At 44.3% G+C, this 13,014-nt stretch overlaps 1 protein-coding gene across 2 annotated transcripts in view; it reads right to left on the reverse strand.

The window, feature by feature from the left end:
- Positions 1-13,014, reverse strand: part of EFR3B (EFR3 homolog B) — a 501,803-nt gene that overhangs the window by 70,119 nt on the left and 418,670 nt on the right. For both annotated transcript variants that reach the window (XM_069233752.1, XM_069233751.1), the window contains exon 11: positions 4,000-4,111. In XM_069233752.1, coding sequence (XP_069089853.1) covers positions 4,000-4,111 — 112 coding nt within the window. The remainder of the gene's footprint in view (positions 1-3,999; positions 4,112-13,014) is intronic.

Genomic DNA, 13,014 nt, shown 5'->3' on the forward strand with positions numbered 1-13,014 from the left:
GGATGGGCTTTTTCATCTGCCGAAATTGTAAGGATGCCTAATGTGGTGCACTAAATTGGTCCATTACTGGGAATCCTTTATAAAAATCACAGTGGACTAGTATGAAACCTGAGACATATTATATAGATGTTTCCTGAAACACAAGACAAGCACTAGGAGAAATGAGAGCTAATCCTGAAACACAAGACAAGCACTAGGAGAAATGCGAGCTAATGGGATACCCAGCTCACATACCCTGATTTTGCCATCTATTAACAGCTTATTTCAAAGCATTCCTAGAAGCCAATAAAGAAATGATTGGAGATTAAATACCCACAAAAAGTGAAAGCGGTTTTAGTGTGATTGGGCATGTATCCACATGTGGTGTCTGGGCACTGATTTTCCAGCTATTAATCACAGCAAGCATCAAGTTGGAAACATAAACAACCCCCCACCCCCTGACATACAGTGGGATTATGGGACTGGCAAGCGTGGAACACAATGGCAATGGATAGCCATTGCACCATTAAGAAAAGACCAGGTAATTTCTTAAGGATCTGGTTACAAGTACTACAATACAGGAATTATGAGAATAGAGAACCTAGATGTATCCTCCCCAAGATTAAATGAGTTCTGTTTATTTCACTGAATTTATATTCATGACAAATACGACCAGGAAGGAGATAACCAATACAACCAATCACGAAAAAACATTATAACGTGGGAAAGGCACATGCTGATTCAGGGGACGGGGCAATTATGTGGTAAACATCTAGGGTTGAACTATTGTATTACATTCTATGTGTATGTCGCTCATTTTAAATATCACAATATCAACTGTATTGAGAGGTGATCACATGAAGAAGAAAAAAACAAATTATTTCTCCGGTAAGATAATTCAGCTAAAGAACAATTTAATACGGTAAAAAGGGTAGCAAAAATGCCAGAAACCAACAGGTTTCTGGTACCAAGAGTGGTAGTCAAGAATTCTGCAATACCTTAGCTAAGTTCTTTCAGTCAGAAGTGAAAGAAGTTTATGACCAATAAGATTCTAACTCCCACGGCTTCGTCCATCATGGCAAGGCAACATACTTTAGCTATCTTTGAAAATGTCTCATTGCTAAGTACTGAGCAGGTATCCAGTTTAATTGTAACTACAAAATCTGGCTCTCCATTTGATCCCTGTCCTCCTAAAATTGCTCATCTTGCCCCGGACATATTAGACTCCCAAAAGTCCATGATTTTTAATGAAATATTTAATACTGGCTATTCTCCGCGTGAATGGAAGAAGGCTTCCATCCAACCTTTACTAAAAGAAATGGGTTGGACCCTCAAGAGCCCAGTAATTTTAGGCTCATCTGGAGGCTAACTTTTCCGACAAATTTACTGGGGAACGGGATAAACATGCAACTCATGTCTTTCATAGCCAATTATGGTCTGCTAGAGCCCTCTCACTATGGGTTTACATTTGTTCATAGCACAGAGACAGCACTTGTAGCAGCCTCGGAGGAAATGAAATCTATTCTGGATTGTGGTGGCAAGGCCACCCTGATCGTTTCAGATCTCTCAGCAGCTTTCGATAGGTCAATCGTGCTACTTTGATTGACCGACTTGCTGAATTGGGGATTAGAGGGGTTGCCCTCAACTTGATAAAATACTTTCTCTCTGAGAGAGAAGAGGAGCATGTTGCGCTGAGCGCTTTTGTTTCAGATCGGTTTTGCCTGCCATGTGGGGTGCTTCAAGGCTCATCTTTGAACCCCACTTCAGTGGTTCCCAACCTGTGGTCCTCGGACCCCTGGGGGTCTGCAAATCTTCCTCAGGGTATCCGCGACTGCTTAGAAAATTAAATATTATTAACAGGTTTCAGTAATGACTCACTGTGGAGTCCCCAGATTCCAATAATTATTCAGTGGGGGTCCCCGAGTTCCACTAATGGTAAAGTGGAAGTGCATAGAAGTCAAAAGGTTGGGAACTACACCCCTACTTTGTTTAACTTTTATGTCACTCCTTTAGCTTGGCTAATTAAGTCCTTTGGGTTCTCTGTAGTATCTTATGCTGATGATATCCAAATTGTGTCATCGATCTCTAGCAATCCAAAAGTCACTGTCTCAATATTTAGCTCATGTATGTCTCAGACAAGTGACTGAACGAAGATAAATAGTTTGAAGTTAAATTCGGATAAAACCGAGGTCCTTCTGTTGGGCACTGATACTTCTTTTTGGTCTGCTAGATGGTGGCCTCAAGAAATGGGGACTCTTCCCTTGCCAGTACCGAAAACGAAGAATCTCGGGATTGTCGTCGATAAAAAACTTAATTTTGAAGATCAGGTGAATGCCCTTATGTCAGCAGTCTTCTTTACATTAAAAATAATCAGGAACTTTTGCCCTTTTTATTCCCCCAACTGCAGAAATCAGTTTTTTCCCTGCTCATACTATCCAGGCTGGATTTTGGGAATGTGCTATACTTGGGCCTCCAGAAAAGACTTACCCACAAACCTCAGATGTTACAGAATGCAGCAGCTCGAGTTCTGATGGGTATTCCTAGACATCAATCTGTGAAGCAAGCTCTCATCAAGTTGCATTGGCTGCCGGTCAGAAAAAGGATAGAATTTAAGGCCCTTCAAATAGCGTTTAAGGCCTTACGTAAAAAAGCCCCACGTTTTTTCTAGGACAGATTCATCTAGTACACCCCTTCCAAAACACTTAGATCTTCTGAAGTCAAGGATCTTGTACTAAAAAGATTCAAAAGAGTGGTGTGGGTAGACGTTTTTTCCTATTGGTGGCAAAGTTGAGGAACTCACTTCCTTTGGCGCTAAAGAACCACTCTGATCTTCTTTCTTTCAGGAAATCTCTTAAGATTGGCTTCTTAATCTTTTAGCAGTATCGCTCTTAGCTCCTATGTGTAATTCAGCAGTAGCGCCAAGACGCCTTTGGGCATTCAAGAGCTTTATAAAATTAAAATCAAATCACATGTACATAAGCTTTAATCAACAGTGTTTCAAAAACTATACATTTGATGTCATTGTAAAAACACGAATAAGAATCATGAAATTGTATTTTTAAGATGACAAATAACCTTCTGGATACATGTATACTTAATGTCAATGAATCCTATTGATATCACTGATGAAGTGAACCTGACACTGCAAAACATGTGTCAACTATTTAAATGACTGTCCATGTGAATCTCTTAAAAGAAATATGTAAAACTTAGTTAAATAAAAATCAATACATTTAGAAATCCAAGTTCATATTAATGGAAGACTGTAAAATTATGATGACAGGACCCTAAAACCTTGATCCTTGTTCTTTGCTACGGTTTTTGGTATTCTTACTTTCTAGATTACTCTCTACAGAGGTTGGGAGAGTGCAGAATCTGGTCTATCAGCCCTAGTAGGTAAAACAGTAAGTTTTTTTTAACTTTTACATGTAGTCTCCAAATACTTATCTGAGAAATATTAATCTTTCTTAATGCAGTTTTCCTTTGCCATTTATTTAAACAATCTTCTTACACACAAACTAAACAGTGTCAAGATCTAACAGCGTTAGGGAAAGAAGAGGGAGCCAGTTCATGCAGAACATTGGAAGTTCATCAGCAGTTCTCAATTCCTAACAATGTTGAAATAGTCCAAGTAACACAACTTGGTTCGGAAAGAAATAGCTCTATATGAATGTTATAGTATGATAAGTGTATTTTACGACCAAACTTTTCACCAGGTCATGGTACCTGGTTATGCGTGAAGTATCAGTGAGGATCGTCACAGCTTTTCTAATGGAGTACATGGGTTAGATATGTTGAGACTCAAAGATGCCATCAGCCAACTGGAATCCTTGGTGCTTGAACGCTAGACGACTCCTCCAAACTGCATCCCCACCCGTTTCTAAGCCAGATCGTGTTTATGGTCAAACTTTGAAGATCACTCTTCAGATGCACCCAGTGTTCTGCTTCAACATGGCTCCCCTTTCTTGAGGAGGGGGATGGGTGTGTATGAAAGAAAGAGTAAGACAGTTTGTTTCTCACCCTGTTTTCCCCATTTCAATAGCGTGTTGCAGAGAAGGTAGCGGAACCTTGCTCATAATAAAGAGCATGACCTCTGACCTCTGATAGGTTGGCAGCGTGCTGGCAAAGGAACCTGAGAAGACAGAGAGCACCAGTAGCATGCAAGAAAGTAGAGCCCAACAGAGTGACAGAGGCAAAGCATCCTGACATCAGGGCAGTGTGCACAATATCCACCAGTAATATGAAAACAATAGACACTGCCTGAAAATATCCCAAACACCCATGATACCATTCCCTGGAAGCACCAACAACACATGAAACATCTCACCAGCAATACAGGTAAACCATGTTGAGTCATGCCTTGCAATTCATCACGCCTCAGTAGCTAATCACATGGTTTGAGATTGTACATATTGACACATTTTATTTGGGGTGCTTATGTGGCACGGATTGGGCTTAGGCAGTAGTTGAGCACTTTACACAGATTGTACTGTGTTACAGATGGTTACAGATGTGTGACAGACATTACATAAGTCAGAAAAAAATCATACCTTAGTAACAGAATGGTTATACGTTTGTACTAAAAGTAAAGAACTACTTTATAGGTGCGGCGTGAGCTGAGGTCTGAAACTCTAGGAGCCAAATACATCTGTACTGGAGATTGTTTACTACAGATCTTCATATTTCATTTCCCACTTTTTGATATTACCTCATTGCATTTTTACCTTGAATAAAGGCTTTATGGTATCATTATCATAGGAATCCATCCATAATATAAAGAATTATAGATGGGCAACAGTAATTAATGGGGATGCTTCTCACCGAGGGATTCTGAATGACATCAAATAGACAACAATAGTGAAGCTAGAGTTCTCTAAGATATTACTCAAAACCTTAAATGAAACTCATCCCGGTCATTCATTTGTTGACCATCTATTGTTTTATTATGTTAGGTATGTCCCCCCAAATCATCTGCTCCTGCTTTCAATAGGAACATGAGAAATGGTGAGCCATATACAGTATAACCTTTTCTCCCTCAAAGAGCCCAGTTAGAGCTGCCAGGAATTCTGTTATGACCTAGCAATACTAAAAAACAATGTTTGTTTCCCACGGTTGCTATGTCATAGGAGTAAATAACTAGATTTTGAATCTGGTATTCATGATAGTGGCACTCAGTGACAGTCATGCATAACAATGATGTTTTGGCCTGGATGGCTTTAAAGTACCTGAAAGTCATGTCTATGTAGAGTTTCATCAGGTCTTTCAAACATCATATATTATTTTCCCCAAATAATGATCTTTCCATAATATGGCCACATCATGACGACACCCCCATCACATGGTAAGACTATGCAAGCTGAAGATCTCTACATGAGGTATATTTTCTTTGGAGCATCTCATATGGTTTAACTCATCCTGCTTTTTAAACAGAAGGAGCATCTCAATGTCTCTGTTTAAGCCCTTAACTGCGGAGGCTTTTACCGCCCCAGTGCTGAACTGTTTTTAAGATGTTCAGAGCACACCCTTTCTGGCCAGATTTACGTCCTTTTACCCAACATGTTGGGTATACTAAAGTAATATATAGCAAAATTGTGTTTTTTAGGGAAAATGGAAAAAAATTGCTGTGCAAGAATGCATGTTCTACCTTCTAAAAATTGCATCAACAATAAGGATTGCTGTGCTAGGACGTGCTTTCAGGAACAAGAAAATCTCTATTGTTCTACGTGTTAATTGAATTGTCCTATGTTTGGTAATTTCTATCCACTTACAGTTTGTGGTGGAAATAGGTACGACCCCAGGTGAGTCTGGTCCGCACCAAATAAAACTATTCAGTAAATAAATGTTACTAATGTTAAATAAACAGATGCACTGCGTTTTTGCCTTTATCTAGGTTTTGGAAGGTGCCCCATATGGTTATCCAGTTAGGAAGGCTGTGCCTGGTCCTTTCATATTCTGCAATGAATATATCACTTTGTACCATTCTTTTGGAGTTTCTAAGCTCTACCTGAAAGCAGTGACATTAGTTAATTTAGGACCTTGTTTTGAGCGACCACTTAACTAATTTTCTAACTCCGCCCTTTGTTGCTACATATACCGGGGCTACAAGAACTCGAGGGAGGGGTGGAGTGTTCAGAGTTAAGGCTTTACAAGTGAGAAATGAGGAACTGGATACTCTAAATCTGACTACCCCAGTGATTTATTTTCGCCACATTTCTCTCAAAGATTTTGCCTACTTGGAGCAGGTGAACAGATGGACACCACCATGTCTGCTATAAATGTGGAGTGGATTGAGATAACCCCAGAATGAAGATCTGCAAGATGGGGGAGGCACTACAGTGATCCTGCAGGCAATTCAAGACTCACATTCAGCTCTCAAAACTAAGATTGGTGAAGTCCAGGTGGACGTCGCTCTCCTGCATCACGACCTGTGGAATACCCTGGGTAGAGTAGCGGATGCAGAAGGACGGATTTCCGAGCTGAAGAATGCGGTCTGAGACCTCAAAACCAAAGTGTTGTGCCTGTCAACAACTTCAAAGGGGCTTACCAAATGGGATAAAAGATGCAGAAAAAAAGGGTTTTCAGATGTAATCACCACTTTCTTGGGTTCACGGTAGGGGGTGAAAGGGTCACACCAGAGCACTTCTTGGAACAATGGGTGTCATCATGGATTGAAGGCCACCTTCTATCGAACTGCTCTGCGGTAGGGAGGTCACAGAGGTCGCTAGCCAAGAAACCTCCTCCTGTGGCTCCACCACACCCAATGATTGCCAAAATATTAAACTATTACAATAGGGACATTATCTTTTGAGGGGCCAGAGCGAAGGAGCAACTTATGTTTCATGGTAACTGATCTTCCTGGACTACACCCGCCGAGTGCAGCTCAAGCGGAAACCGTATGGTCAAGTAAAGCTTGAACTCAGAGTTATGGGCCTCCTGTACAAGCTCCTGTTCCCAGTGAGGCTGTGGGTGGATTTTAATGATAAAACACACTTCTTTGATACACCTGAAGGGGCGTGGGACTGGCTAACAGATGGGAAACACTTGCGTTCAAACCTGCCGCTGACATGACCAGACCATGTGGAGGAGGCGGAAGATGATGAAGACCGGCAGGACCCCCCCCCCCACTACAGGAAACAATCCCACAGTGGATGCTGTAACCAGCTGGAGATGCCCGCTACCTTGGATTCAGAGAGGGAGGAGATTGGCACACTGGCCCTGTCGGAAGCTGGATCTGCGTGAAGGACTGACCCCTGCATGGGGAGTGACTAGATGTCCTTCTAGGGGGGACAACTACATGTGATTATCACACGTTTTTGTGCCAGCATCACCACATCCTTTCCACACAGCATGCTGATCAGGGAACGAGGCGGGATCCCAAGAAGCAGGTTTTGTTACTGCTTAGTTACGAAGTGGACTTAAGTTTGGACAACAGATGCTTCTATTGGGAGGAGGAGGGCACAGGGTGGGGTGGTTTTGGAGGGTTTGGGAATCGGTTGGTTTGTAGCTCTATTCATTTTGGTTTTAGTTCTGTCGTCACACAACTCACTGTCCTTGCCTGACATGGTCCTGATTGTCCTCTGTCCCTCTTGCCGGTACATGGAGGGAGGGACACAAGAAGACTTTTCTCTTTTTTTTAACAGCTGGGTTACTTCACACCATACCCACACATACTTATCTCTGCATCGCTGTTTAAGCCAACATTACTAATTTTACAGCTCTGACGTGGAACATCAAAGGGCTTTACGATCGTATTAAGAGAGGAGCCATCATGCACGTCCTTCACTGCCACAGGCCCAGACTTGTTCTACTCCAAGAAACTCACACTTTTGGGTCTGCTTCCAGGTTGAAGGGAAACTGGTCTGAATCATTACTAATCCCTCTGTGGGGCAACCGGGAAAGAGGAGACTTGGCACCCAAGGGTCCCTATAAGGTGCCTCAGCTTTGTTACATGGAAATTCAAATGTCTTGGGACCCAGACTTAGCATGGAGCCTTAACCTCAGACATCTAGCCTGAACAATGCAACCACCATAGGTGGACCAAGATACCGCTCAATCTATTAGGGAGGGTAGAATGTACAGAATGATGATCCTTCCACACCTTTTGTACACCATTCAGAACTATCCCTTCTTGGTACCAAATCATTGGCTGGCCACTATTAACGCCAAAGCTTGCAACTTTATCTGGGCAGGCGTAAACCGCCCAGGGTCTCCTTTCTCAAGAGCGTTAGATCGAAATTCGATGGTGGCCTGGCCATGGAGGATATTCAGCTCTACTACTGGGCTCCACAAACGCTAGTGGTGAACAAATGGGTGTGTGGAGGGTGGCAGACTCAGCCTTCAGGATGGACATTGCATTGACAGGCCTAGACATCCTCACAGGCCTGCTATATGGGTCGCCCATTTCGCCCAGGGTAGTGCTCTAGACATGGAGGGCCACTTGCACTGGATGGGTTGGGACCACAGGATTACGCTGCAGACGCTGCTCTGGACAGGCCAATGGGTGATGTAGGTTACACAGATGGAAGGCTTAAGGGACTGGGATAGTGTAGGAGTGTCGAAATTGGGTGATGTGTGGGAAGGAGATTATCTAAAATCCTTTGCAAACCTTCACAATTCACGCTCCACAATTCCCGGTTCTACTGCTATCTCCAGCTTAAACATGCCTTGGTGGGGCACTGTGAGGCCCTCGCAGCACATCGGAATACACCACCCTGGAGGCTCAGTTTCTCCTGGGAACAATAGGAAAGGGGGTGCTTCGCAGGTATTTAGAGCCCTGGTTAACCACTCGCCCTGTGGCCTGTCCCACCGGAGAGCTCATTGTAAGGGTTGGGTGGGACCTTTGGAAGATGTGGAGTGGACTGAAGCCTAAATGGCAACTCGCAGCCTGGCTATATCAGAGAGATTATACCTACTTCAAATAAAGTATCTACACTGCACCTATTTTACTCCTAGAAGACTCTAGAGAGTGAGGAGAGTCCCAGAGCCAAGCTGCAACAAGCGTCAGACCAACACAAGGGACTTCTATTATGTGGGGAAGCCCTCCTCTACGATACTGGCTTGCTATCCTCCAAAATATCTCTGATGTTATGGGACAAAGAATCGAGACAACCAAAATTTGCATTACTGGGGATTCTTGATGTATTGGGGGGCCCCGGGGAGACCAATTCCTGGTGGGGATTGGCAAAGAGAGACATTGCAAATAACTGGAAAAGAGCATCAGCCCCACTGCTACACTGTGCAAAGTTGGAGAAACCTATTTATATCGCAAGGGGGTGTCCAAAGAAACATGCCGGGGTGTGGGGCAAATGGTGGTCCTATTATGGTCTTTGAGGGGCTTGATGTTTGTGGGGGTGGGGAGAGGTCAGAAGAATACATTTTTTGTTATGAATCCCTGCTGCAGGTTCCCTGTCTGTCCCAGCGAATGGTGTCCTGTTCTGTTTGTGCTGAAAAGCAAAAACAATGGTTTCTATTAAAAGAAAAGTGATCATCAATGTACTGGACTCAGAAGATTGTAAGGCTGAGTCAGTCTTGGTAGGGACTGAGCTTGTGATCTCTAGAACACCCCTTGTGTCAGTGGTGAGCATTCATTTTTGACATTCAGTATTTCTTGCGACTCTAAGCAGTCTGGATCTCGTAATAACACCGTTTCCCATCATTTACAGTTGTGGCGGGCACAACTTGTGTAGGCGTAAGTGAAATTTGCATGGTCATATGGTTACAAATTTTCAGGAGGTAGTTTCATGATTTATTATTTCAGGATACTGTCCTTATCTGTAGATGTAAGGAATAAAAGGTGTTTACGATGTGTGTTGTGTGGCAGCCCAAGACCCGCAGTGGGCCACAGGACGATGCGGGCGCAGGGACATTCCCCTCGTTCACTAGGCCATGATTAGGCAGGAGCAAAATAACTGGTGCATGCACACTCTCTTAGTCTGGGTGCGGACCTGCGGTTATGCGGTCCCGCCCCATTTATTTATCTCGCAGTCAGGGGACCTTGGGACAAACCAAAACTTGAATAAACACTAGGAGTGCTGGTAAAACACCCCTCGACAGCCAGCAACATTACATTGCCCCTTAACTTGGAAGAAAACAAAACCTTACATTAAAAACGCAAATATGGATACTGGAATAGTCCCTTACGGCATAGGTCGATCACTAATAACAACCTGGTGGGGGCTTGGCTGGTCTTTGGTGGTCAGCCCATCGCATAGTAGGGGAACTGCTGTGATGGAGTGGGGTTCCCTCTGAGGTCATATCATGGCAAACCTTCTCCTGAGGCATCCACTGCAGGAAGGCCTTCAGTCACTGGTCTGGGGCTTGGGCATAACTTTGGAGGTGCTTCTGAAACTGGGAGGGGTAACTCTGCTGCCTTGAACACTTCACTTGTGTCAGGAGGTGGCAGGCTTTTTGTGCATCTGGTGGGAACACTCTCACACCTCCATGTAGTATCAGATGCCTCATGAAACTCCTTGAAATACAAAACATTTCTTGTGACAGTTTCTGGACCCCTGGTAGCCATAGATGTTAGGAACAATGACCGCCTGCGTTGTGACGTCTTGTGATTTCAGATACATCTCAGAGATAGGGCCACATGGTTATTAACTGGGGTCTCTTCTCACCAGGGATGGTGTGGTATGCATCTTACACCACCATTCTCCCTAAACAGAGGGTGATGGGAGCTATGCCAGTATTGGGGTGAGGCGTGGGACAGTAGTCATTTAAAAAAAAGCATAGACAGCTGTTTCAATATTTTGCTGTTGCGCTTGAGTGATTCGTACTACCCTGTTGATGGTTGGCATGAACTGCTTGGCCTCTCCATTTGCTTGGGGTCAACCTGGGGTTCCTTGTTTTGTGTTCCTTGACACCATGTAGCTTGCAAAATCCTGGCTACTAAACTAAGGACCATTGTCCGTGTGCAACTCCCTTATCAAGTACCATGGGTGGGAATGACTTTACCAAGTTTTGGGAAGGTCTCCTCTGCTGATGTGGATGGGATGATTCCACTTCTGGGTATTTGGAAAAATCATCTATGATGACAGCTATTCAGAAGGCTGCCAAAATCCACGCTAGCACAGTGCCACAAGGTCTCCAGGATTGGTTGGTGATTGAGGGTAGTGGAGAGTCTAGGCCACCTGTTGCTTGGCATAGGTCACATTGCCAGACAGTGTGCTCAACCAGATCATCCAAACCAGGGAACTGCATGTTACTGTGCAGCCTGTTCTTGGTTCTGACAATTCCTTGGTGTGATCCATGTGCAAGATCTACTGTGCCAAGCAGGAGGGTACCACCAGCCGGGGTCCCCTCAGGAGCCACCTGTTCTCTGTAGCTGTAAATTTACTCTTCACATAGTGCATGATTCGCAGGGTGAAATGGGCCTCCACTGTTTTTTGAGCCAGACTAGAGTGTAGGTTGACCCATTTTCCAAACCGTGTCGCAGCGATGGTTGACATGAGGCAATGATTGTTCTAGGTCACCTCTATGATGCCCACTAGAGAGATAGGGTGAGGGCAAGACCGTTCCACGGAACATCATGATTTACTTCTCCGTATCTGCTGCTTCCCGTGCTTCTTGAGGGGCGACTGGCTGGGCATGTCGCGACAAATAGCCTTCTGGACGGTGGAACTGTGGCTTAAAATGCACTGAGAAATTGTATACTTGCAATTGGAGAATCCATTTCTCAATCCAAGGTGGATGTTTTGACGCCGACCCCTTGAACAGAGGCATAACCGGCTTGTCATCAATGTTCACTCTGAATGGACGGCCAATAAGGTACACATGGAAATAATTGCACCTCCAATGTATTGCTATTGCCTCCTCTTTTATGTGTGAATACTTCTGTTCGGTCAGGGCTAGTGTCATGCTGGTATATGCAACAGGAGTCCACTCTCCACACTGTTGTTTCTGAGACAGAACAGCTCTGAGGCCCATGGGACTGGTGTACACAGAGTGGTTGGTGGCTTTGCTGGATCAAAATATGCCTGGGTAGTGTCCTCCAAGAGGGTCCTGTTTCATGGCCTTGAACGCCTGGTCCTGCTCTACACCCCATTGCCACGAGGTTGAGGCCTTAGTAAGTTCTCAGAGAAGTGCTGTGAGTAATGAGAGGTTCTGCATGAAAGGTCAGCAGTAATTCACCATCCCTAAAAAACTATTGACATCAGTGACTGTGGTGGATGCGGCTGCTTCATGTATGTCCTGGACATTGCCTAGATCAGGGGTAACTCCTTTAGCAGAGAACCAGTAGCTGAAGAAACAGATATCCTCCTTGAGATACTCACATTTTTCTTGCTGAAGTGTGAGCCCACTATCCTGGAGACGCTTGAACCACACTCTCAGTCTGTGAAGATGTTCTTCAATGAAGGGGCCGGCACCAAAATGTCATTGCTGATTTTTAAGACCCCTGGAGTCTGGATAACACCCCCCAGATAATATCCTGGAACACTTTAACTGTGCTAGAGATGGAGAAGCTGAGGTTCTTGTAGCTCTGCAAACCGATGTGAGTTGAGAAAGTTGTTACATGATAGGACTCAAGTGCCAGGAGGACTTGATAGTAGCCCGACCTCAGGCCCATCTTGGAGAACCATCCTGATCACAATAGTGTTCCCACAATTAAGTCAACTGTCTCTCTCGTTTTATGGACATGTTTGGGAGGTGCCTGTCGACATATATCCTCACCTCACCTGGTTGTTATGTCTTCCTCCCGATCACAATGGAAGAGACCCATGGTGTTAACCCTTCCACCTTCTCAGTGATGATCTTCTGCTTCCAGCTTGTGAAGCTTGGCCTCTACCTTGGGACAAAGGTGGAAAGCCATCCTTCTGTGGCGTAGGGTGACCTGTTGCACAGACTAGTCAATGTGCAATCTTGCTTCCCAGTCCTTGAGACAGCCAATTCCTTTGAAGAGGGGCTAAAACTATCCAATGAGGGCATCTACGGCGATGGCATGGACCCCGAAGGCAAACTAAACTAATTGGGAATTGTGAGCGGTGTGGCAGCTGAGAAGCATGCCAGATCCACTCTTGGGGAGGTACATCTTGG

Source organism: Pleurodeles waltl, chromosome 5 (assembly GCF_031143425.1).
Source record: "Pleurodeles waltl isolate 20211129_DDA chromosome 5, aPleWal1.hap1.20221129, whole genome shotgun sequence".
Lineage (NCBI taxonomy): Eukaryota > Metazoa > Chordata > Amphibia > Caudata > Salamandridae > Pleurodeles > Pleurodeles waltl.